Genomic DNA, 23236 nt, shown 5'->3' on the forward strand with positions numbered 1-23236 from the left:
TGTCTCGGAAAATGAGATTAGTGTGAAATTACAGAGGGCACGGGAGCTAAAAGAAGAGCGTGTTCAAGTGCCGTAGCTTCAGAACATGTTCACGTTTTAGCCTGTCATGACGCGATTTCAAGATGCGACAATTAAACAAAGTGGAGGGGTTGAAGATCTCAATCAGGTTCTACCGAGGTAACGTTGCTACTATCAGAAGATAAAGTGATGAATTTTTATCCAGAATCCCCGCTATGTTTGATATGGTAAATGATAATTAAAAAGGTCTCAGTATGGGTAGAGTAGCAGATAACAGGCTTGCAATCTTGAAAAGAAACATCGCCAACATGAATCTCGTAACTAAACAGACGTGGTCAGGGAGTTAGGTCCCTTGTTTCGCTGAAAAGAGTGCTCTTCAGTTGATCCAGGCTCACTCTCGGAGTAGGTCATATCCCAGCGTTCATCATAAACAGCTTGGACCTCCTTGGCAGTTGTGCCATCCTTGATGAAGGCGTCAAACCTCTTATCAGGGACTACAATGTGAAGTCCGTAGTAAACAGCAGCACTGACAACGAACCCAAAGAGGTAGTTCAGCTGGTAGAGGTTCTTTGCGCCATCTGAGACCTTAGCATTGACATTAACAGCAGCGATGAAGCCTGGCATTGTAGGCGCGACACCAACAATCCACTAAACAAGATTAAGTCAGTTGAGTTTTCCGCGCAATAAAAACAGTGTGGAACTTACCGCGACAAAAGCACGCCAATTGATACCAAAGTTGTACCAGTAAATGCTATCCTTGTTACCCACAAAAAGATCGTCAACATTGACCTTGGCCTTCGCCACCAGGTTATAGTGAGCCACCATGAGACCAGTCATGGGCGCCAAGAAGACACTGTAGCCTGAGAGCACAGTGAGGAAGACCGTAGCGGTGTTGACGAGACGCCACGGGTTGACGATGGGGCTGAGAAGGGCCATGAGATAGGCACCTCGTCGAATGTTGATGTACTTGGGGAACACGGAAGCAAGATCGATACCGCCTGCGAGGGCGTTGCCGGGAAGATTGCTGCCGAGCTGAGAAATGGATAGGGCGAGACCGGCGAAGAAGATAGCAGCGCGGGTACCTGCGGTTGGATCCTTGGCCAAGAGAGCGGCGAGGAGGGTAGGGGGATTCCAGATAGCCTCGCCCATTCTCTTCTGCGTAGCGGCAGTGACGAGAATGCCAATGACAGACGCTCCAATACTGTAAAGCGGAAACGCAACAGTCTGGCCCCAAATAGCGTCCCCAGGCTTCTTCGACAGACGCGCATAATCGTTCTAGTTAAGAATACCCGCCGCAATACCGCCAATCGTCGACATGATTCCCGAAATCGTAAGCCACGTAACACTCTGCGGACCCCCAGTGACCGGAAGAGGTGTACTATCAGCAAGAGTATCTCCAAAGCCATCCGATCCCATGGTCGCCAGCGCCCAGATCAGAAGAACCAGGAAGAAAACGAGCGTGACAGAGCTAGCAAAGTAGAAGAACTTTTGTATTCGGTGCGGTTTGATCCATAGGAACGGGAGCGTGACGATGCAGAAGATGAAGTAGGAGACGAATTGCGCGGATGTCATGCCGGTCGACGCGGGGATCGTGTTGGGGATGTGTTTCTCGAGGTTGGGATCCCATGACAGAAGCATGAGATACGTGCATTGTCCGCCGACCCAAGACTGGAAGCCATACCAGACTTTGATACGTTAGTACAACCCAGACATCAAATGGAGGAGAGGTGACATACCGAGGGAGAGAAAGATGCGGTTCCAGATGACGAACTGCGATCCCCAGATTCCCCATACCGCTCGACTAAAGACAGGGAAGCCCACTGCAATCCGTAAGCCAATTGATCCTCGACGAAGGATTCGGGAGTGGAGTTTTACGTACCGTGGTAATAAGCTCCAGCAAGCGAAGCAAGAATCAGCGCAGCAGTCGCGAGGATGTTTCCGAGGATGATGGCGATGATGGCCTGCCACCACGTCAAGCCAAGGGGAATCAGCGCGCTGCCGGTCAGATACGTCGCAATGTTGCAGTTGATCAACAGCCCTGTCAGATGCCCGTTGGTTAGATGCGCTTATGCAGTGTGATTACTCTCCCCATCTCGGCAAAAAATAAAATCACAAACGAATGAAAAGTAACCGTACAGAAGTTGTGGAACGTTAGAAACGTCCATGTTCGTCGCTCAGTCCCAACAGGTCTGACATCTTCATTCTGCGGAGTAGCAAATTAGGGGGGTGACGCGTGTTGAGGAGGTTAAATAGTTGCGTACGATGAAGCGCGAACCACGCGGTAGTTCAATGCGCTTGAGAAGATTCGCAACGGCCATTGTTGGACAGATGAAATGCGAATAGCTTCAGATTTTCCCGAAGCCTCCGGATCGATAGTGTGTACAGTAGCTTGAGGGGGGCTGCTGTCACTGTGGGAAAGATTTAGGGGAAAGCAGAAACTATAAGGGTCCGCTGGGGGGGGGGGGGGGGGGAGTTCATTGGTGTGACTGGCGTTCGATCTGCTAAAAAGTTTAATCCTCAGCCTTATCTTGTGATTGTCCAGTTGAGCCACAGACTGGAATTCGGGATCAGAGGAGAGATACGTACCCCGGATTGAGGCGTCGGCCAAGAGACACAAGACATTGTCCAATGATAGGGAGATCGGCAGTTCAGGGAGATACGATGCTGAAAGGAGAAGAGGTTCCGGTGCAGTTCGGGGAAGTTGTTCAATGTCTCCTCTTTTCTCTCTGGCGTCGGCCAACTCGCTCCATCCGTTCTCGCCGCCCCCCTCTCGCATGATCCAGTCTCAGCGAGGAAAACATTGGAGAGGAGTTATTTTTCCCACTCACTAATGAAAATGTCAGCTCTTGAAAAATAAAATGCAGTAGAACTACGCACTATGGATGACCTCTCACTTATAAAGATCTGGTGATACCTCTCTTCTACGCCGCCCCCACCGTAATATGCTTTCAGGCACCTCCAGGGTATCATCCTCCCAACCAACAGCACACTTCTCTACCGCCAACATGTCCCTGTACCGAATTGGAGTAGACGTCGGAGGTACCAACACGGACGCGGCCATTCTCGACATCCGAGCTGCTGCCACATCAACCCCTGGCCGTGGCGTCCTCGCCTCCCACAAGGCCTCTACCACGCGAGACATCACCAGCGGTATTGAGGCTGCCATAAGAGCAGTCCTCCGCGATTCAGGCGTTGATCAGAGCGGTGTTCTTAGCGTTACCATCGGCACAACACACTTTATCAATGCGCTCGTGGAGGCTGATGCGCGAAGATTAGATCGTGTCGCTGTCGTGAGGCTGTGCGGGCCGTTTACTAGACAATTACCGCCGTTTTCGGATTTTCCTGTTGGATTGAGGAGTATTCTCGACGGAGGAGTTTATTACCTCGATGGAGGCCTTGAGATTGACGGACGAGAAATTGAACCGTTGAACCATGAGCAGATTAGACAGACTGCGCGTGATGTCGTCGCAAAGGGAATCAACGTTATCGCTCTGGTAGGCGTGTTCTCACCCCTCGACCACGACGGCAAACACGAAGAAGAATGCAGACGAATTCTTCTCCAAGAAGCACCATCCCTCCAGGTCGTATGCTCCCACGACATCGGCCCAACAGGATTCCTAGAACGAGAAAATGCCACCATTCTCAACGCCTCCATCCTGCGAACAGGACACCGCGTGAAGAAGGGTTTCAAGCGCGCCATGCATCGGCTGCAACTCACGTGTCCTCTCTTTTTATCGCAGAACGACGGCACGCTTATTGATGCAGACACAGCCGCTGAGTTTCCCATCAAGACTTTTGCGAGCGGTCCCACGAATAGTATGACTGGTGCTGCGTATCTCGCTGGACTGGATCATAAGCGTGAGAATGTCGCGGATGACGAGGAGCCGCAGGTTTTGGTTGTGGATATCGGTGGGACGACTACTGATGTCTGCGCACTTCTTCCATCGGGTTTTCCACGACAAGCACCTGGTTTCGTAGAAGTCGGCGGCGTGCGCACTGCGTTCTCTATGCCAGAGGTTGTATCAATCGGTCTCGGCGGCGGAAGCAAAGTGCAAGTCGACCCTCCTACACAAAACGTCACTGTCGGTCCTGGATCAGTCGGACATTTACTCCAGCAAGAAGCCAGAGTCTTTGGAGGCAAGACATTAACGGCGAGTGATATCGTCGTCGCGCTGGGCAAAGCGAAACTAGGGGACCCCGAGCTCGTCAAAGACGTACCCGCGCACATCATCGAAAGCGGCCGCAAAGAGCTCAAGAAAATGCTCGAGGGCGTCGTCGAGCAAATGAAAGTTTCCTCCGCCCCCGTGCACGTCCTCCTCGTAGGCGGAGGTGCCCTGCTCGTAACCGAAGACCTCGCCGGCGTCGACGAGTGCATTGTACCCATCCACCAAGGCGCCGCCAACGCCGTCGGCGCAGCAATTGCCAAAGTATCCGGCGAGATCGACGTCGTGGAAATCCCCGAGGGACGCTCCGAAAAGACCATTGTGGATGCTGCGTGCGCGAAAGCAATCGACATGGCCATCTCCAAAGGCGCAGCGAAGAACGACGTCAAGATCGTGGAGATCACAAAGACACCGCTTCAGTACATGTCCAACGGCGCCATGAGACTGCAGGTTCGTGCGGTGGGACATCTCGCTATTCCTGAGGAACTCACGCCGCCGCCTTCGCCGCCCGTGATAAGCGTGCAGGAGACAGAGGACGACGAGGGTGAGAAAGTCAGCGTTCCTGATGCTCTCACACCAACGTACAAGCCCTCTCTCCACGTTGATCTCGACGCCTATCGCCCTGATGTTCAGAACGGAACGTGGTATCTTTCCGAAGTTGATCTAGAGATGATCGCGACAGGATGCGGTGTTCTCGGCACAGGCGGCGGAGGACCAACACATCACGAGTACCTCAAGGGCTTGGATGCGCTACGAAATAATCCCAAGGGGAGATTGAGGGTTATTTCGCCGAAAGCGCTTAAAGACGATGCTATGATTTGCTTTGGCTCGTGGTATGGGAGTCCGAGTGTCATTAATGAGCGTATCGCGGGCGGGAATGAGATAGTGACTGGCATCAATGCTGTGAACAAGGTTGTTGGAAACAAGACCTTTGATGGCATGTACATTGACGAGATGTAAGTCAAGTTCACGCTTGTGTTTGGGAGATTAGTACTAACAAAGACAGTGGTGGTGGAAATGGTATGAGCGCTTTCCCGCCAGCTGTTCATTTCGACGTCCCTGTCGTCGATGGCGATGCCATGGGCCGAGCTTATCCCACCATGTATCACGGTACGTTTCCTAACACTCATTCAGTTGACCCTCTATCTAACCTTCATAGCTACGTTCAGTGTATACGGCCACTCCCTCACACCCTGCGTTCTCTCCGACGCTCGTGGAAACACCAGTGTCGTCATGGTAAGCATGACCACCCACCAATCTCTTCACAATTCACTAACAGCAACAGAGCACCGATAACCCAATCCGTCTCGAGAGTCTTCTCAGAACAACGGTAATCGAACTCGGTCTCGGCTGCGCAGTCTGCGCCAATCCCCTCCCCGGCTCCGTCATCAAATCTCACGGCGTTCCCAACACCGTATCTCAAGCGTGGTATCTCGGCCGCGCAGTGCACAATGCTCGTCGCAAGAAGACCAGCTACGTTGACGCGATTGTAAGTTTTCCTCTCCGCCCAATTGATCGCTACTATCCAATTGGGCGCTGCTATAATTGAGTACCCGCTAATTGGTCAGTTTGACGTCTGCGCTGGAAAACTTCTCTTCACCGGCAAGATCGTCGATGTCCGTCGCTACATCGGCGGCGGCTACACAATGGGTTCCGTCGTGATCGCGCCCCTCAGCGAAGACGAGCGCGAATCCCACAAACAAGACGCCCCCAGCGACCGCCACATGGTGATCCCCTTCCAGAACGAATATCTCTACGCAGCCCTCAGCGACGCCGACGGCTCAGAAGCTTCACAACAAGTCGTATGCACAGTGCCCGATCTAATCTCCATTCTCGGTCAAGACGGTGAGGGTATTGGATCTCAGGATTTGAGGTACGGATTGCGCGTTAACGTTGTTGCGTTGCCGGCGCATCCGCTGTGGAAGACGGATAAGGGAATGAAGGTTGGTGGGCCTGAGGGCTTTGGGTTGAAGATTCCGTATACGGGGGTTGATAATGACTTTGTAGAGGGGAGGAGTGTGATTGATGAGTTTGGGGCATAGCGAGCATGAGAATTGGGATCGAGCATTTTTGAAGCATTCGAGGAGTTTGGCGTTGAGGCATTGCATTGCATGCATTAGAACGAGCGATGAGTGCTCGTTTATGAGTCTAATAATGATAGCACTTATGATTATAATGACGAAGTTGATATCTATGATTAAGATAAGGTGTAAGTGAGTGAGATTTGTTGACAGTTTGTGATGGTGAGGCTCAGTCAAGACCATTCTCGAAAGAGGAAGCGTCGGCATGTGTGTCTAGCTCCGGCAGTGCGTGTCATGCGGCACGGCACGCCAAGCGCAAATTGTCTTGGATCATTGACTACATTGCTAGAATACCTCTATTGGTAATAGATGTACTCGAGCTCCTGCTCCATAGCTCATCATTGACGGCCTGGCACTCCTCGTAACAGAATTTGTGTCTCAGCTACAGGGCATGATTCAGTGCGCCAGCATCAAAGTAAAGTTGGTGCGGCTTTCGGATGCTGGAAGGACATTCCGCACTAGGAATTTGAACCAAGTGCACAGAGACAATAATAACAGAACATTAAATTGAGAATACGGATGATGATACAAGAATGCGGAGGGGAACGGTACGTCTCACTCAAGAAGACGCGACGCGGTCGCAGCGCGTCTGACAGGTGTAGGTTAAGCCGTCGTCGAGACTCAGATTTATCTCGGTAGGGTAGGGTAGGCCAATTGACAAGAGAACGTAAGAATTTCGAGTCTCTGCAATTCAGAGCTGTAGAACAACCGACAAAGCGAAGATTGTATTGAACTATTGAATGACTTGCTGACAATTACAGACGCTGGTGATGTGATGTTGATCAGCTCCCAGCAGTTTGGACCAGCCCACTAAATGCACATGACCATCAAACTCTTCCAAAAGCACAAGACAATAACCAGGATGAAAGAAGAGCAACAAAAAGCATCAGGTTCAATTTAGCCAGAATCGAAATAATGCCATTCTCGCATCTCTCGATTCATCCCATCACAAGACCCATGGTATCACGAACCCTCGCCTGTCAAAACACACCGAACATGTGACTCCAGCACTCAGTCCATTCCCCCAAACTCTTGGGTCTCATTGCAGCGCTTATCGCCTTTGTATTCGGACCTATTCCCACAGTGGAGATCCGGGGGAACACACCATTTTCTTTCTCGGATCCGAAATGATCAGCCCGCATTTTTAAGTAATAAGCGCTGTGAGCTTACCGGTTTTAAGTAATATACGGGTTTAAAATGCATGCCTTACGGGATATTTTCTTGATTCAAGTGACATGATCGACAATGACACCACTAGCCAGTTAATGTTCCGCGAGGTTGTTGCCGAATAGAGAGTGAACAGAACGGCCAAATACTCGGTGGTAAAGATGTAACGTCACGGATGAAGATCCACTGAAAAAGTGGTGATCTTTGGGGATGATGGTTTTTCGTATGGAGATGAAGAATATGGGGATAGAGTTAGGCTTTGACTGTATCTATTGTATCTGAGTGTGATGGACTCCAGCAACTGAAGCTTTAGGAAGTTGGAAAACTTAAATCGAGACTATGATCAATGGATCGTTTGGTGATAGCACAATAATTGACTGTCATCCAAAAATTCGAAGGATTTAGCAATACGTCATATCACAAACAATTCCATGTTCTACCCACCTCCATCAACCCCAGAACGTTATCCCCGTGCCCAGTGGAGAAGCTCCCAACAGCAAGGATCTCCAGCATCAGGAGCTCAAATGTATGCGACCTTAGGACAAAGCAGAATCCTTCAGCGTCCACATTAACGGGACACATTAACCCGAGGCCATCATCTCAAACAAGTGTAACCATCCCCAGTGAGCATGACAACTATAAAACGCATCCCGCCCCAGTTGCATCGTTCGTCTTACAGCTCAATCACTTACAGACTGGATTGACTACACTTCTACCAATATGCCTATTGGCAACATTTACGTGATCGCCGGTGTCTCCGTCGTAGGCGGTGCACTCTTCGGTTTCGACATTTCCTCTATCTCTGCTCAATTGGGCGAGAACTCTTATAAATGTTACTTTAACCAAGGACCTAAAGGACCGCCATTTGATGATGATGAGGATTGCAGTGGACCTACCTCGCTCAATCAGGGTGGTATAACGGCGAGTATGGCTGCTGGTTCGTGGCTGGGTGCTTTGGTATCAGGCATTATCAGTGATCGCCTTGGAAGGAAGTACTCTATCATGGTTGGCTGTATCATCTGGTAAGTCATCAAAATGGTAGCACAAAGGTTACATACTAACATCGGTAGGATCATTGGGTCTATCATCTCCTGCGCCTCTCAAAACATCGGCATGCTCGTTGTCGGCCGCATCATAAACGGCTTCGCAGTCGGCATCGAATCCGCCCAAGTCCCCGTCTACATCGCCGAGATCTCACCCCCCTCCAAGCGCGGCCGCTTCATCGGCATGCAGCAATGGGCCATAACATGGGGCATCCTGATAATGTACTACATCTCCTACGGGTGCGCCATGATCGGCGGCCGTCACTCCTCCGACTACTCCACCGCTGCATTCCGTGTGCCCTGGGGTCTTCAGATGGTTCCTGGCGTGTTCCTCTTCTTCATGATGATGTTGCTGCCGGAGTCTCCTCGTTGGCTTGCGAGGAAGGATCGTTGGGACGAGTGTCATGGTGTACTTACCCTTGTGCATGGGCATGGAGATCCTGATCACCCGTTTGTAGCGCTGGAGTTGCAGGATATCAAGGATATGTGCGCTTTTGAAGCGTCGATTGCTGATGTAACATACCTTGATCTGTTCAAGCCGAACATGATCAACAGGACTGTCATTGGCATCTTTACTCAGATTTGGTCTCAGCTTACTGGCATGAACGTCATGAGTAAGTCTTCTTCACCTCCTTACAGATTTGATGCTAACAATTTTAGTGTACTACATATCTTACGTCTTCTCGATGGCAGGATACAAGGGCAACGCAAACCTTCTCGCTTCATCTATCCAGTACATCATCAACGTCTTGATGACCATCCCCGCCCTTCTCTGGATGGATAAATGGGGACGGCGCCCAACATTCCTCATCGGTGCTACTCTCATGTGCACATGGATGTTCGCCAACGCCGGTATCTTGGCTGCTCACGGCACTGAGATCCCCAAGGATGAGCGTGACTCTCCTCAAGTCTCCATGAGTGTCGGTGGAAGTGCTGCAAAGGGTCTTATCGCCTGCACATATCTCTTCGTCGCTTCTTACGCACCAACATGGGGTCCAGCCTCATGGACATATCCCCCTGAGCTCTTCCCTCTTCGTCTTCGAGGAAAGGGTGTCGCCTTCGCTACCTCATCCAACTGGGCTTTCAACACTGCCCTCGGACTCTTCACACCTGTTGCATTTGAGAACATCACCTGGAAGAGCTACATCATCTTTGGTGTCTTCAACGTTGCCATGTTCATCCACGTTTTCTTCATGTTCCCCGAGACAGCTGGAAAGACACTTGAAGAGACTGCGGATATGTTCGAGGATCCTAATGGTATCAAGTACATCGGTACTCCAGCTTGGAAGACTCATGTCGCTACTCATCTTACTACCAAGGCCGAGAAGGGTGATGTCGAGGCCAAGCTTGGTGCTGCTCATGAGGAAGATGCTCAGCATGCGATGACTGAGAAGTAAAGGGTGATGAAAAATGATAATGGTTGATGACGCGAGCAGGTTCGAACCGGAGCTGTGTTTGGTGTATACCCATGGTGGGATAGGAGTATAATTATATGGATCTGATAGGATGTCAATAATGAAAACAGAAGTGCTCTTACTTTATATGTGAAGGGCCACAAGATCGTCTGATAGTCACAGAGTATTTCATCGTCAATGGCGTCAGCGTCAGGCCATTCAACCTATACAACATGAAGTGTCGAGGTAAGGTGTGCAAGCATCAGCTATCAGGTCTATCAACTCAAAATAACACTCTCATAAACACAATTCAGGCAGCATACTGACTACTCATACAATAGTCTTAGGATAACATGGAGTCATACATGTAACTAAAGCACTCTGGGATTTCTTATCTGTGTACCTTACACGACCATCACAAGGCCCACCTGTGTCCTCCAAAACCAGCAATCTATGAGTAACATTTCCTCTACTCCTGAACAGGATGCTTAATCAGCTACATCAGGAGAAACTGTACGGAAAGAAGCAGGTCTCTTTCTATACTCCTCTGGCATGACTACTCAAACTCAGCGAGGGCAAGAGTGGTTTGGCAGGCATTATGGATCTGACGACCGTTCCAGCGTGCAACGCATTCTGTCCAAGTCAGTCGACGCTCTCTATATCTCTAAGCAGTTTCATGAGTTTACCCGTTGTAGTCATTTGTTCTACTCCAGGTGCTCCAAGCAGAAGCAGAATTAAGCCCTTGCCTGCGCTCAATGTCAGTCGCTATCGACGACCCTGGACTGGGACGGCATACCTTTACCACGAACAACATCAACCTCATCCGTCCCATAATAAGCAGACGCCTTCTCCAAAAAGTGCTACGTCATAAGACTTTCCACCATCTCTCGATGCCTAGGTGGGAGGGCCAGTAAGTCGAAAGCGTTCTGTCCCTTCATGGCTCCGAGGTAAGTAAGACCAAGCATTTTTTCACCAGGTAACCAAAAGAAACTCATCCCACCTCCTACTCCTCCTCATGAACCCCAAAACTCATAACTAGTAATCAACCTATCATCGTCAGTAATATGATCCTTCTCCTCTATTGCCTCCTACAATGATCTCGCCTCAAGACGGCATTCCCTCATTCAAATCGTCTTCCTAAAACTGACTACGCACAAATTCACTACTCCGATTATGTCCCACGAAAACATCATCGTACATTTTCATTAGAACGACACTGTGGAAGACAAGTTCAATTCATCTGCGCCCGGCGACGGTGACTACTACGAATAGTGCCTCGGCTGTCTGAACAGTCAGATATGTAGTCTGTGTCAGAGTCACCACCGAGATCAATGTATTTTAGTCCAGGCTTCCAGTTGGCCTGGACGTCGTGGAGATACAGTTGCATCTCACTCTTTATACTGCCGACGAAGCATTCGAGAACGAGCTTTTCCATCCTCCAGCCCGAGGGCTTGGTTTTGCCCCTGATGTCGTTGGTGGCAAGTGCTTCTTCGAAGTCGATTACGACTTGAATGTCTATTTCTTCTTGTGCTTCTAGGGAAAGGCCGGAGTAGTGCATTGGAATGCCACGGCGTCAGGGGTCGCATGCCTCGATGAACATGGAGCCTCCCCTTAATAAAACTCTCCTTCAAGTCGCGAGTATTGACCCGACGGGAAGTGAATGAATACTACTTTTAGCTTCATATCGATCAATATCAACCGTCTGTGTAACAGGTCCAATTAGTTCTCCATCAAAGTCTAGGAAGACATATTGGATAGTGATGGGCGAGTCGCTCAGCTTAGCCTTTGCTTCAGGCATCCAAAGGCTTCTTTCACTTGGAGGCTTTATACTATGCGTTGCGTACTTGACTTGGATGACGCGGTATGTTTGCTTCTCATCCTTGATGACCACAGAGTCCCCTGGCTTGAAGAGGTGCTATATGTCACTCCAGACCACCTTTATGCACTCTTCGCTCGCGAGGTACGCCAGTTTATCTTCCAGATCATGATCAGTTAAGTCGGCAAGGCAGGTAAGATCGCCTAGTACTTCCTGGATGTTTATGAGAGCATCATCGTCTGCAATCTGGGTGTCTTGAATGCCTCGCCTCTTTGTTTCACCTTCCTTATCGTCCTTTCTTTCTTCAGGTTTCTTGGCATCTTCTTTCGGTGCGAGACTACTGTTGACGTCATCCTCGACGGTGCTTTGGAGGTTTAAGTCTTTTGGTTTGACCCTCCAGTTTCTCATCAGCAACCTCTGGTTCTTTCTGTTTGGCGGACAACTCGACCTCCGCTTTAGCCTCGACAGTTTCTTCTGTTGTTTCTTTTCCTTCATCATCTCCTTCTATTATTTCTTCCTCTTTTTTGATCTTTTCAGCTTCTATCTGAGCCTTATAAAATTCTTCTCAAGATCATCTCTTCACTTTCGGATCTCACCTGTCTACCAGATGAGCCCTCGAGATAGCCTCGGCATCAAGACTGGCTCGAAGTTGGTTGAGATTTCCTCCTGGAATATGTTGCTGAGAATTCTTAGGATTGTAGTAGAGCTGATGAGGATATGCCCGGGTAGTGGTCCTTGTCCGCGAGACATAGTTCTGCCAGTGGGCTTTCGTATGTTTGCCGCTGCCGAGGGAGGGTTTGCAGCAGCGCTAGTAGTATTGGCCCTGTTGCCGAACTCGTATCTTGTAGCTTCTCCTCTACTGCGATACCGAAGGCTGGGATGTGTAAAAGCTTTGACATTGGGCTCCACAACCAACATATCTATCGCAAACCTATTGGTATGGTCCGTCAAATCCGTCAAATCAAGGGAGTCTTGGAACTCGGCCCATGGCATGCGGTTAAGCATTGAAGTGCTCGGCTGACCACTCTTTCACGGCGGAGCCTGGTACGCTTGTCCAGGATGAGCAAGTCTCCAGGGTTGAATAGCCTGCCTCTCAGCTTCCCGTGTATAGAGAAGAATATCAACTTGATCCAGCTCATCTGGGAAATCTTGAGCAACCTTGTCACCCAGATAGACGTGATGACTACGTGTAAAGGGCATCCTGGGTGCTTTGAGTTCACGCGTGCACCAGCTTTTGAACCCATAGTCTTCTTCCCGTACATCTCCAAGCTGTTCTCACTCCTGTTGGTGTATCATCTTCAGGCCCCGGATCTGGAGATTGGGTCGTTTGATCCCAGCTTGCATATCGCCCGTCTCACCACTTGAAGTTATACTCCCCGTCGGCTTTTTCTGGGCCGGACTTGGGAGCAACTTTCCGGAGTCACGGGAGACCTACGTGATGGTATTTGGGATCGATATGGACTCGTCACTTGCTTCGTTGGATGCACTGGTGGCGGATTTCACATTGCTCCCAGTTAGAGCTCAATATTCAGTGTGGGAGCTATCGCGGGAGATTCTTTCATCGTGGTATGGACTGGAAACGTGAACAGCTGGGCTGGCACTTCTTATATTGAGCTGGTTGTATCCACATGAATTGAATCACCGAGCGGGAATATTCGCGATCGCAGCTTCAACTGCCGGCCCGAGCCTGATTCTCAGAGTGGTTGCACGAGCGCTAGAGAGGGTGCGACGTAGTTATGAGGAGGTTGACTAAACTGATACTTTGATATACTAAATATAAGGCTTAAGGATCATATATCCATTACTGAAAACTAAATATATGGTAGTGGTACACTAAAAGTCTGATAGCAAAAGTACTTCATAGTGACCCTTCTTGCTTGAGCTCTCTGTGCTTTCCCGTGAGCCTCAATAAAAGACGCAAGAAAGCTAGACCGACTAATAGGATGTGAAATTCGTCTCAAGCAGTCAGCGGCCCACAGCGTCTGTGGCTCTTCGACACTCTCAAGTGCATAAACAAATAGTGGGCGAAGATATCCTGGATTAAGTGCTCCGCATAGTGAGGCATTCCATTTTCCATCGATGATATCGCGAATACCCTCACGGTCTGGCCTGGTTTCTGGGCACGGAAAAGGTTGGTCTCCCAGTATGCGTCCAATTACAATATTCTCGGTATGAAATGCTGCACTACATACTCCAGCGAGCGCGATGAGCGGGTCGGATATCTGAGAAGAGAAGTGTTCTCGAAGTTTATCGGGCGGTAGTCGCAGAGGAGCTGGCCGATTCTCCCACAGAAAAGCAAGGTCGGTTTTCAAAACGTCAACGAGCTCAGTCACCTCCGCTTGATCCTCAGGTGTAGTGCGTGACCTGCGATAATGCGTGATGTTTGCGACTCGATTCGAAATTCTTTGAACCTTGAGATGAAAGGAGAATATAGGCGTAGAGACAGCGTCGAACAAAGAATGTTCTGGGGGTGTATTGTCGTCAAGTAGAGAAAGGCTGGGAACGTCGTTTATATGGTCATACAGGAGATTGGCAATATACTCTGATAATAGGCCGACACTTCCCGATCGCTTCGTGGCCGTGTTTAAAAGCTGCAACCAAGCACAGATCCTTAAGGAGATAGGCTCTCGGTGGCCGCCTTGTAACCAAGCATGCAGTCTTTCGGTAAAAGTTCCATCTAATACACCGAACGAGCTGTCCTCATTCGGTAGGGTTGTCATACACAAGCAGAGGAGGAATGCAACGATCAGAATGACATCAAAATCAACACCCTGGTCGCTCGATATAGATTCGAAATTGTCCACTGCAGCTTGATATTCTGACCTGGCGTGAACCATCGACAGGCGATCTACCTGGGCTCTATAAACTGCCTGAATGGCAAGAAGAGCCTTTGATACTGGGACATATTGAAGACCCAGACGTGCGATATGTGTCTTGACACGGTTCCAATTCAAAAAGTCGAATGGCGAAAGGAAAGGGCAATCCACCTGTTCTATGAAATAGCAAAATGACGAGGGTATAGCCACTTCAAAAGCTGCTAGCCAATCAATGGTGGTGCTCAGTAAGATAAGCTGAGAAGCTTCTTGTAAGCTGCTCGGAGAGGACTCAGTACTAGGTAACTTTTGGGAGAGAGAACCGGTGCTGTGGTCGGAAGATGACTTTTGGATATTAATAGGCGAACGAGTAGTTTGGCATGTCGGGCCGACATCATTTGAAACGGTCAATATGCTTGGTAGGCTCGAGTGTATGGCGCTCTCCGGCAGGATCTGCTGCCCAAGAACATGATAGTTCTCAATGCCAGTTGCTATCGTTTCACCAGCGGAAATTGTATCCGCACTGACAGGTTCTTGTTGCTGTTGGAATACACCAAAATCTTGATTTGATACCACAGGCATTTGAAGCGGCTCCCATCTGTTCGCAATCCTGTAGACGCATGTCCTGCTACCCCGGATGCACTTCTGGCACTTAGGTCGCTGCTCGTCGCATTTTATCTTTCGAGCTCTGCAGACAAGGCACCCAGTTCGCACACGACCTTTGTATCGAGGCCCCGTGGACAATGATGCCTGTTGGTCTTGAGGGCTGGTTGTTCTCTCTCCATCGGCATGAAGGGACGACATTGTCAAGGGAACTGTAGAGGGTGCAGAGATGGTGGATGTTGACCGCGTACTTTTGAGGGTGGTTCTGGGATGTATCGCCGAAGAAGAGCGTCGCTCGGTGAAGTGAAAGCTAGAGGTGAGTAGGGCGAAACAAAAGTGAAGTCTACTAATCAAGGTTGGTCAATTCGGACAATTCCTATTCCATTCCATTCCTATCCCTAATTGGCTTAGCCGCTATACGAACGAGCGGGGCGTTCCCCATGCTCCCCCATACTCAGCCAATTTTCCTATCCGGGGTTCGGGTTGGGCTAGGGTCCCCAGACGTACTCTTACACCTCTATAGATTCTAATGCGACTTTAGGACTCTCAACCTGTCAGTAATACCAGGTCTGACTTGGCGAGCATCTATCTGTATATTCAGATCAGGTTATTATAGGACAATGAGACAGAAATGAAAGATCATAGCTTTTGTCTTGTGGATGCAATACTTGACGTTGACCATCTATATCTTGTACAGACTGATGTACGGCTTGAAATTTACATCTAGGTTCATTATAGCTAAAATCGTATCAGTATGGGAGGGTGAAGTGGCCTCGCAGAGGTCAGCCGTAGCGGCGATAAAGAGCATCGTATCACTGACGAGCCTGTTCCAAGATCCGAACCACCTGAGCCACATCGTCACTAATGAGCTGGTCTAATAGTCCTTCACGGACCCATCCAACAACCTGGGCCTCCACATCCACCCCGTACGACTTCAAGTTTGCAAGCCTCTCAGGGGCTGGCACATGCAGGAAGACAGCAAAGCCTTCCTTGTGAAGTTGATGAGCCTCGCCGCTCGGGAAATGCTGGATCTCGAGGTTGACGGCGTCCACTTGTGCTTCTCGTGCCACAGCGGCAGGGTTGATAAGTCGTGAATGAGAGATGGCGACTGTGGGAACTTCGGGGATGGCCTGTTTAGCAGCCCTCAGTTGAGCAAAGTCAAACGATGAGAATTGCAAAAGATCGGCGCATTGCAATTCGTTGATAAGTGCGCTCAGCTTTGGGAATAACACGTCATTTCGGTCATAGATCTTGAGCTCAAGTTGGTAGATGATTTCGAGCTCACGGGCGAGTAACAGAGCATCTCTCAGCAGAGGGACTCGTTCTTTCTCAAACGACTTGTCAAACCACAGACCAGCGTCAAGTTTGGCGATGTCCGCGTAGTCCATATTTCGCACAAGGCCACGACCGTTTGTTGTGCGGTCGACAGTTTCGTCATGAATCAGGATCAATTGTCCGTCCCGAGTCAGAGCGAGGTCAGTTTCACAGGTGACTCCTCTGCCACCGACCTCGCGAGCCTTCCGGAATGCGCTCAGAGTGTTCTCTGGGGCGGCAGAACTGTAACCTCGATGCCCTGCGACCCGGGTCGTCTCGGCCGTCATTCGTAGGGGATTTTCCATATTGCTGTGAGTATCGCTTTGCCTTGGCCTCAACCAAGTGACGAGAAGTGGTGTTATAAGACAACACAAGGTATGTCGGATGTTGATCCCAAGAGTGCTTATCTATAACCGAGGCCAGCTTATCTCTAAGCGCCCTTTTATCTTACCACAGACCCACCTTTGCCGAGACTGACACGAAGGAGGATGAAAACGTTCTGGGGGGATTTGGGTTCCAAAGTGACAAATCGAGAAATAATAATCTGCAGCAGAAGTCAATAACTATGCGGTATTTTGTCTTGATAGGAGTTGAACCGCTGTTGTATAAGTATTCGCCTCAGGTTGAGTACCTAATGACCCGAGACTAAACAGAATGATTCTAGATTGATTTAGGCATCACGGGCACTATAACTCTATACCTCGATCGAGTCATACCATTTTCCTCTTGAATCCGATAACGAGGCATCTTGGTCACCTATTCCTCCCTTTCACCATGACTCCGTTCGCTCGTGAGCTGCATATCGCGCAACTGGCCGTTCTGCGAGCCTCGATCCTTACCAAATCGGTTCAATCTCGAGTCCATGAGATCTCCAAAGACGATGAATCTCCAGTGACGATTGCCGACTTTGCAGCTCAGGCATTACTTATTATAGCACTTCGTGATGCCTTCCCATCTGACAAGTTCTTGGGAGAAGAGGACTCCGCTGCCTTGCGGGCCGATGAAGCACTCTGCAGTAAGGTATTTGAGCTGGTGTCCTCAGTAGCAGACACGATAGATCCGAACACTGGTATTCCGTTGCCTAAGCCATCCTCTGTTGCGGAGATGCTGAGCCTGATTGACCTCGGCGGACGCGGCACAGGAGGAGACGAGGGACGGTTCTGGGTCATGGATCCTGTTGATGGGACCGCCACATTCCTGAGAGGTCAGCAATACGCCGTTGCATTGTCTCTTATCGAGCAAGGGAGAGAGGTCATTGGCGTTTTAGGATATCCCAATATCAGCGCTGGTATGACCCAGATCTCGGAGGAAAACATTGATAAGAGTGGGATGGGCATCATGCTGACTGCCGTCCGAGGCCAAGGCTCCATGGCCCGGACCATGACACCAAGCGGCCTTAAAGACGCCTTTCCACTGAGTATCATGAAAACACACAGCAGCAACAACAACAACAACCTACACATCGTTGACTGCGCTCTCAGTGACGTCAGCCGTCACGATGTAATCGCTGAGCTGGCGGACGAGTTCAAGGCAAAATTCCCCAACATTGAAGTGTGGTCCTCGCATGTACGCTATGCGGCCCTGATAGTCGGTGGTGGAAATGCGCAGTTTTGGGTCCCGGCGAGTTCAGCATCCAAGATGTACATATGGGATCACGCGGGCGCCCAACTCATCTTTACTGAGCTCGGAGGCAAAGTGACGGATTTGGATGGAAAGGCGATGGACTTTGGAGCGGGAAGGGATTTGAACCGGAACAGGGGATTGGTGGTTGCTCGAGGAGAAATGCATGACGCCCTCTTGGCTGCCATGAACAGAATAATTGAAGGATACTAAGATATCCACAGATTCCGCGGATATAGAGGAACTTGTCGTGGCTCAATCAAAACGTCTCACCTTGTGATCATCATCGCTTTCTCGTAACTTCGCCTAGATACGAAAGTCTTATGTTGTTGCCCATACCTCCCTCTGGAAATCAATTGCGAGCAGCATTGCCCAACTCGTTGCCAATTGCAAACACAAGATTACTCTGTACCTATAGTGAATCACCTTGTCGTGCAGAGAGAGGCTACACAGTACACACTGATACCACCCTACCCTGTTCCAGCGTCATTGGCGCTCAATCCAAGTGGCTCGCCTATAGCGGATTATCCTCGCTTAGAGTGGAGATGATTTCTACCTACAAGAGCCTAAAAGCTCGTCTATAGTGGGGTAGCCTGTCAAAGTTCGGCTCTCCTTCGCTTGTAGTGGATCCTGGAATAGCCTTCTCATGAGTGGCACATCCATACACTTCCCCGGATTTGCGCTCGTGGTGCATATTGCAACGAGCAATGGCCCATGAGTTGCTTCTCGCCTGTCAATCGCCTTATTTAGCTTCTTCCAAGTTAGGTCTCAGCTAACGACTGCTTGCTATAAGACTGGGCGTGCTATCTTTGAGTCTAGATACCAATCCTCCAGCAGACAAAGAATAACCCAATCTCTTCACACGCAAACATCAGCCTCCGAGTCCTGAACACTATGGACAAGTTCCCCGTCAAGTCACAGACCATGGAGGCCAGCCTCGTGGCAGATGCGGAAGCCGCCATGCTCTGGGAACATTCACTGACTCCCAGCCGCGCTATGAAATTATATTCCAAGGCTGTTTTCTACGGCGCCTTTGTGTCTCTCACGCTTGTCATGGAAGGCTTTGACACGAAAATCCTCGGTTCGCTCTATGCGGTGCCCGCTTTCCGGGAAGCGTATGGTGAGCAACTACCTGACGGGTCCTATCAGATCTCTGCGCCTTGGCAGAGCGGACTAGGCTCCATTATGGGTGTCACCAATATCATAGGCATGTTTTTAGGCGGATGGGCTACTGAGAGATTTGGCTTTCGGATCACCATGATGACTACTCTGACCTCAATGCCGCCCATCATCTTCGGCTTTTTCTTTGCCCCCAGCCTCGCGGTCTTGGCTGTTACTATTTTTCTTTTCGGTAAGCATCTAGCTATGTGCATGCTTCAAGTTATGGGTTTAACAGTGCGCAGCCATTCCCCTCGGCATATTCCAAACTGTAACTACCGTTTATGTTACCGAGATCATGCCTAACGCACTTCGACCTTACTTGACTAGTTGCTATTCACTGACTTGGGTGAGAAAACAATGCTTGAAAGTATGCTGGGAAGCTAACGTGTTCAGGCTCTTGGTCAACTTCTCAATGCGGTTGTCTTCCGTGGTACCCTGACTCTTCCTAGCCCATGGACATACCGAGTCCCTTTTGCTCTCCAGTAACGCTCCCTCCATATGCCTCCACGGCATAATCTAACAAACATATAGGTGGTTCTGGCCGATCCTGATCATTGGTGGTGTCTATGCAGCACCAGAGTCACCTTGGTGGCTGGTACGCCAGGGCCGTCTCGAAGATGCCCAGGCTGCTGTTTCCAGATTGACCTCTGAGGAACTCGATATTGATACTCAGAAACTCATCTCGTTGATGGTTTACACCACAGAGCACGAGCGACAGGTTGAATCTGGAACGAGTTATCTTGCCTGTTTTAAAGGGACCAATCTCCGTCGAACAATCATCGTCATCGGAGTTTATCTTATGCAGCTGCTGACCGGCTCTCAATTTCGAGGTTATATGACATATTTCTTTCTTCAGGCTGGCCTACCCACCGATCAGTCATTCAATATGACAATCGTTGCATTGGTGCTCTCAGTTCTTGGAGTCCTCGGCGCGGTAAGTATTATTCTCGACTTCGGTATCTTAAGTGTGATCTAACACGAATAAATAGTGGATTGTGATGACCTACACAGGCAGGAGAACAATGTATCTCTGGGGCGGCGCCTTGACAATTGCTATCTTTACTGCCATCGGCGGTATGGGGGTCAAGCTACACATCTCGTCATCTTCAGCAATGGCCTGGGCCATCGGATCTCTTATCGCAGTTGATGGATTCGTGGCCAATCTCTTGGTCTTACCAGTGACCTTCGTGCTGGTATCTGAAATTCCTTCTTCGCTGCTCCGGAGCAAGTCAGTTGTCATTGCGCGGAACTTCTACTCAGCCATCAATATTCTCGCCGGCGTTATGACTCCCTATATGCTAAACCCTACTGCATGGAACTGGGGTGCTCTTGCTGGTTTCTTCTGGGCTGGAGCTTCTATCATCGGGTTTGTGTTTACCTTCTTCATGGTCCCCGAATCTAAGGGCAGGACTACTGCTGAGATGGACATTCTGTTTGAGCAAAAGGTTCATACTCGACGGTTTAAGGAAGCTGAGGTTTCATTTACAAATATAGAAGAAAGTAAATAACTATAATACAAGAAGAAGCTAGATACTCAATATAATTCTCATATTAGTCCCTCCAGAGGTATCTCGACCAGTTGATCTAGAATCAGGCTGGTTGCTGCAATAGGGCTGAGATCCTGATGCGCCGACATGTCTATTACTTCCTCTCAGCCAGATTGAAGCTTAACAGCCCATTGTCAAACTCATGGCACATGCTGGAGCACAAATAGAGGGTTCGTAAGACGACAGACTTGTCTTAACTTGATTGAGAAGCGTCTTCCCGAGTTTCATAGAACGTCAACGAATGAATGGATTGAGTCACTAGAAGAAGGTTCAATCTGATCATACCGAGGCTTCCACCCTTGACATAACCCTAACCAAGCACCATACCGACCAAACAAGAGAAGACTAGCAGTTGCCAAAACCTTGAAAACGTGCGCCAGCCCATGGCTCCCTGATGCTGCTTCCATGCTAACGTTCTAGAAGCGGCTTATCTCTCCTTGTACTGAAGGAGAGCGAAACGCTGGTATCTCTCAGCAGTGTGTGCGCGAAATGGCTTACCATACTTAATCAACACACCGGTCAAGGAGAGAATTACAGTAGTGATGAGAACGATCGTTATAAGGACCCATTGAATACCCACAGAATGAATCCATGGATCGAGAGCGAAAATGAAGGCTGTGCTAAAGGCATTGCGGACGATGGTGACGCCAACTAATGCATCACCAATGACCTACTTCTCTTAGTCTCGACATGTTCAAAAAGGGCCAAAGATTAGTGGTAGACTTACATCCTGGTAGGAATCGGTAAGGTAGGTGATAGTAATACTATTCACTGGGGCCATTCCAAGCTTGAAGAATGCCAAAGCAACAGCAATAATAGGCCATGGCAGGCCATTCTGTAGACCGAGTCCAAATAGCAACGCCCCGGCAGGGATAAAAGGAAGAAAAGGGACAAGACTCCACAATCTCGTTTCCGGTTCGTAGATGCCGTCATTCCGACGGGCAAGCCATAGAATCAAAGTATCACTGACAGGGCCGACAATCAGAGTGCCGATTGTACTGCCAACTAACTTGGATAAATTCATGAGGCCAATTTCATTGGGCGCAAAAGTATATGGTGGCTTGGTCATGTAGAGCGAGAGTGTTGTCGACATAACATCTGACGTGGCAACCAAGATGCCGTAAGCAAGTGCGGTATAGGCAACGGCTGGAACAGTGGTGAGAAGAATTATAGGCTGATACATATGGCTAAGAAGGGTTCTGAGGCCACCAGAAGATGAGGAGGTAGTTGTAAGCGCCAGTCGCTGCCAGTACGTCTTTTTGGGAATGTTGTAGTTGACCCTGACAGCATATGGGTTATGTTGTGAACCCTCCTCGACAGCGACCGAGGCTGGCCAGGGTCTATCTGCTGCTGATTTTGAATCATCTTCAACATCTGGCTGGGCGGGTGCGAGTGAACCCTCAGTGCAGTATTTCGTTTCTTCGTAACAGAAACAAACAAGGATAAAGAAAGCACCAAAAAGGATAGCATTCCACCACCAGACCCATCTCCACCCTTGACCTGTAGTGATATAGCCAGCGATGAATGGGCCAAGGGAGACAGATATTTGCCAGAACCAGATGTAGATGCTGTTCAAGGTACCACGCTGATGAATGAAGAAGACGTCTGCGATTGTCATTTGCACGATGACCTCGGCTAACGCCCCGAAGATATTGTTGATGGCATTGACAAGCAGGAGGTCAGGAACATTCTGAATCTTCGCTGACCAGATGCCCACGCCAATCTGAACCAAGGAGCTGAAAAGGTAGAGGGGTCGGCGACCGAATTTGAGAGCAAAGGGAACAAGCATGACAGCGCCAATGGCGAGACATGCGCACCCGATGGCATAGCTCGCAGTTAGGGCCTCATCGCTGAACCCGAGCTCCTTCTGCATGGGACCCCAGGTCGGACCAGCAGAGTTGATAAACTCGGAAACCATGAGGACATAGAAGCTGACGAGCCCAAAATTTATATATTTGCGCCAGTTTGGCCAGTTCAACGGGTCATTCGGGTCTTCAGTCGGTCGCGGTTGGAGGATAATGCCCTCGCGACTTGCAACAGCATCTGGGTCCTCCAGGCGAACGGTGCCAGGAGGGAACATTATGGTGCTCCCGGCATGGATATCTGCAGAAGAAGCAGGTGCTGTCTGGATCTTTTTGTCGGTAGGGTTTTGAGTCCCTTCGCTGCTCATGACATGAGAGCTAGGTGGGTTTGTCTGAGCGTGGGGAGAAGTAAGCATGTTGCTGTGGATTTTGAGGCAAGATGAAAAAGGACTGTGGGCAGGATCTGAAGCCAGAATAGGTAAGAAAAACCTGTTCCTTCTTATACATGGATCTGTCAGTTTGGTGACTTATTGGGATGGATGCATCATGATAACGAAGATTGGCAGTGGGGTCGGGACGAGGTTCAGCCGTGACTAGTCTAGTCCCGCGAGGTCCCAGGGCATTGTTCCTCTCCTCGCCCAGCCAAGAATTCAATGGCGTTTTCGGAAGAATCCGAGCGGCCAATAGTCATTTA

General features: G+C 49.6%; 9 protein-coding genes across 9 annotated transcripts; 4 read left to right on the forward strand and 5 right to left on the reverse strand.

Annotated features, from left to right (window-relative positions):
- Positions 1-128: 128 nt before the first annotated feature.
- FOBCDRAFT_256349 (permease for cytosine/purines, uracil, thiamine, allantoin-domain-containing protein) lies at positions 129-2472 on the reverse strand. The gene is made up of 7 exons (XM_054703019.2): positions 2280-2472; positions 2155-2221; positions 1898-2056; positions 1755-1838; positions 1308-1703; positions 724-1211; positions 129-666 (listed from the first exon to the last, which is right to left on the reverse strand). Exons 1-7 carry the CDS (start codon positions 2334-2336, stop codon positions 340-342), a joined length of 1578 nt encoding a protein of 525 aa, XP_054558994.1. The 5' UTR covers positions 2337-2472; the 3' UTR covers positions 129-339.
- Positions 2473-2828: 356 nt separating this feature from the next.
- On the forward strand, positions 2829-6357 carry FOBCDRAFT_175184 (uncharacterized protein). The gene is made up of 5 exons (XM_031194862.3): positions 2829-5137; positions 5188-5291; positions 5341-5417; positions 5467-5670; positions 5750-6357. Exons 1-5 carry the CDS (start codon positions 2961-2963, stop codon positions 6221-6223), a joined length of 3036 nt encoding a protein of 1011 aa, XP_031029600.2. The 5' UTR covers positions 2829-2960; the 3' UTR covers positions 6224-6357.
- Positions 6358-8149: 1792 nt separating this feature from the next.
- FOBCDRAFT_124266 (general substrate transporter) lies at positions 8150-9869 on the forward strand (the record flags this gene model as incomplete). The annotated part of the gene is made up of 3 exons (XM_059607779.1): positions 8150-8451; positions 8500-9086; positions 9166-9869. The coding sequence occupies 3 exons, from the start codon at positions 8150-8152 to the stop codon at positions 9867-9869; spliced, it is 1593 nt and encodes a 530-aa protein (XP_059463962.1).
- Positions 9870-11097: 1228 nt separating this feature from the next.
- FOBCDRAFT_195862 (uncharacterized protein) lies at positions 11098-11424 on the reverse strand (the record flags this gene model as incomplete). Its single annotated transcript, XM_059608825.1, has 1 exon — positions 11098-11424. One exon carries the CDS (start codon positions 11422-11424, stop codon positions 11098-11100), a length of 327 nt encoding a protein of 108 aa, XP_059466641.1.
- Positions 11425-13493: 2069 nt separating this feature from the next.
- FOBCDRAFT_256351 (uncharacterized protein) lies at positions 13494-15394 on the reverse strand (the record flags this gene model as incomplete). Its single annotated transcript, XM_054703020.2, has 1 exon — positions 13494-15394. Exon 1 carries the CDS (start codon positions 15297-15299, stop codon positions 13494-13496), a length of 1806 nt encoding a protein of 601 aa, XP_054558995.1. The 5' UTR covers positions 15300-15394.
- Positions 15395-15809: 415 nt separating this feature from the next.
- On the reverse strand, positions 15810-16738 carry FOBCDRAFT_213571 (PLC-like phosphodiesterase). Its single transcript, XM_054703021.2, has one exon. The coding sequence runs from the start codon at positions 16715-16717 to the stop codon at positions 15911-15913; it is 807 nt and encodes a 268-aa protein (XP_054558996.1). The 5' UTR covers positions 16718-16738; the 3' UTR covers positions 15810-15910.
- A 448-nt stretch (positions 16739-17186) lies between these two features.
- Positions 17187-18245, forward strand: FOBCDRAFT_124757 (uncharacterized protein; the record flags this gene model as incomplete). The annotated part of the gene is made up of 1 exon (XM_054703022.1): positions 17187-18245. One exon carries the CDS (start codon positions 17187-17189, stop codon positions 18243-18245), a length of 1059 nt encoding a protein of 352 aa, XP_054558997.1.
- A 636-nt stretch (positions 18246-18881) lies between these two features.
- Positions 18882-20671, forward strand: FOBCDRAFT_153540 (general substrate transporter; the record flags this gene model as incomplete). Its single annotated transcript, XM_054703023.2, has 5 exons — positions 18882-19383; positions 19436-19539; positions 19587-19675; positions 19725-20127; positions 20183-20671. Coding segments are annotated over exons 1-5 (1542 nt in total), but the record flags the coding sequence as incomplete, so codon positions are not given.
- A 496-nt stretch (positions 20672-21167) lies between these two features.
- On the reverse strand, positions 21168-22820 carry FOBCDRAFT_125399 (serine/threonine kinase 16; the record flags this gene model as incomplete). Its single annotated transcript, XM_054703024.2, has 2 exons — positions 21168-21410; positions 21468-22820. 2 exons carry the CDS (start codon positions 22818-22820, stop codon positions 21168-21170), a joined length of 1596 nt encoding a protein of 531 aa, XP_054558999.2.
- Positions 22821-23236: the final 416 nt, after the last annotated feature.

The sequence above is a fragment of the Fusarium oxysporum genome, chromosome I, assembly GCF_013085055.1.
Source record: "Fusarium oxysporum Fo47 chromosome I, complete sequence".
Classification (NCBI taxonomy): Eukaryota; Fungi; Ascomycota; class Sordariomycetes; order Hypocreales; family Nectriaceae; genus Fusarium; species Fusarium oxysporum.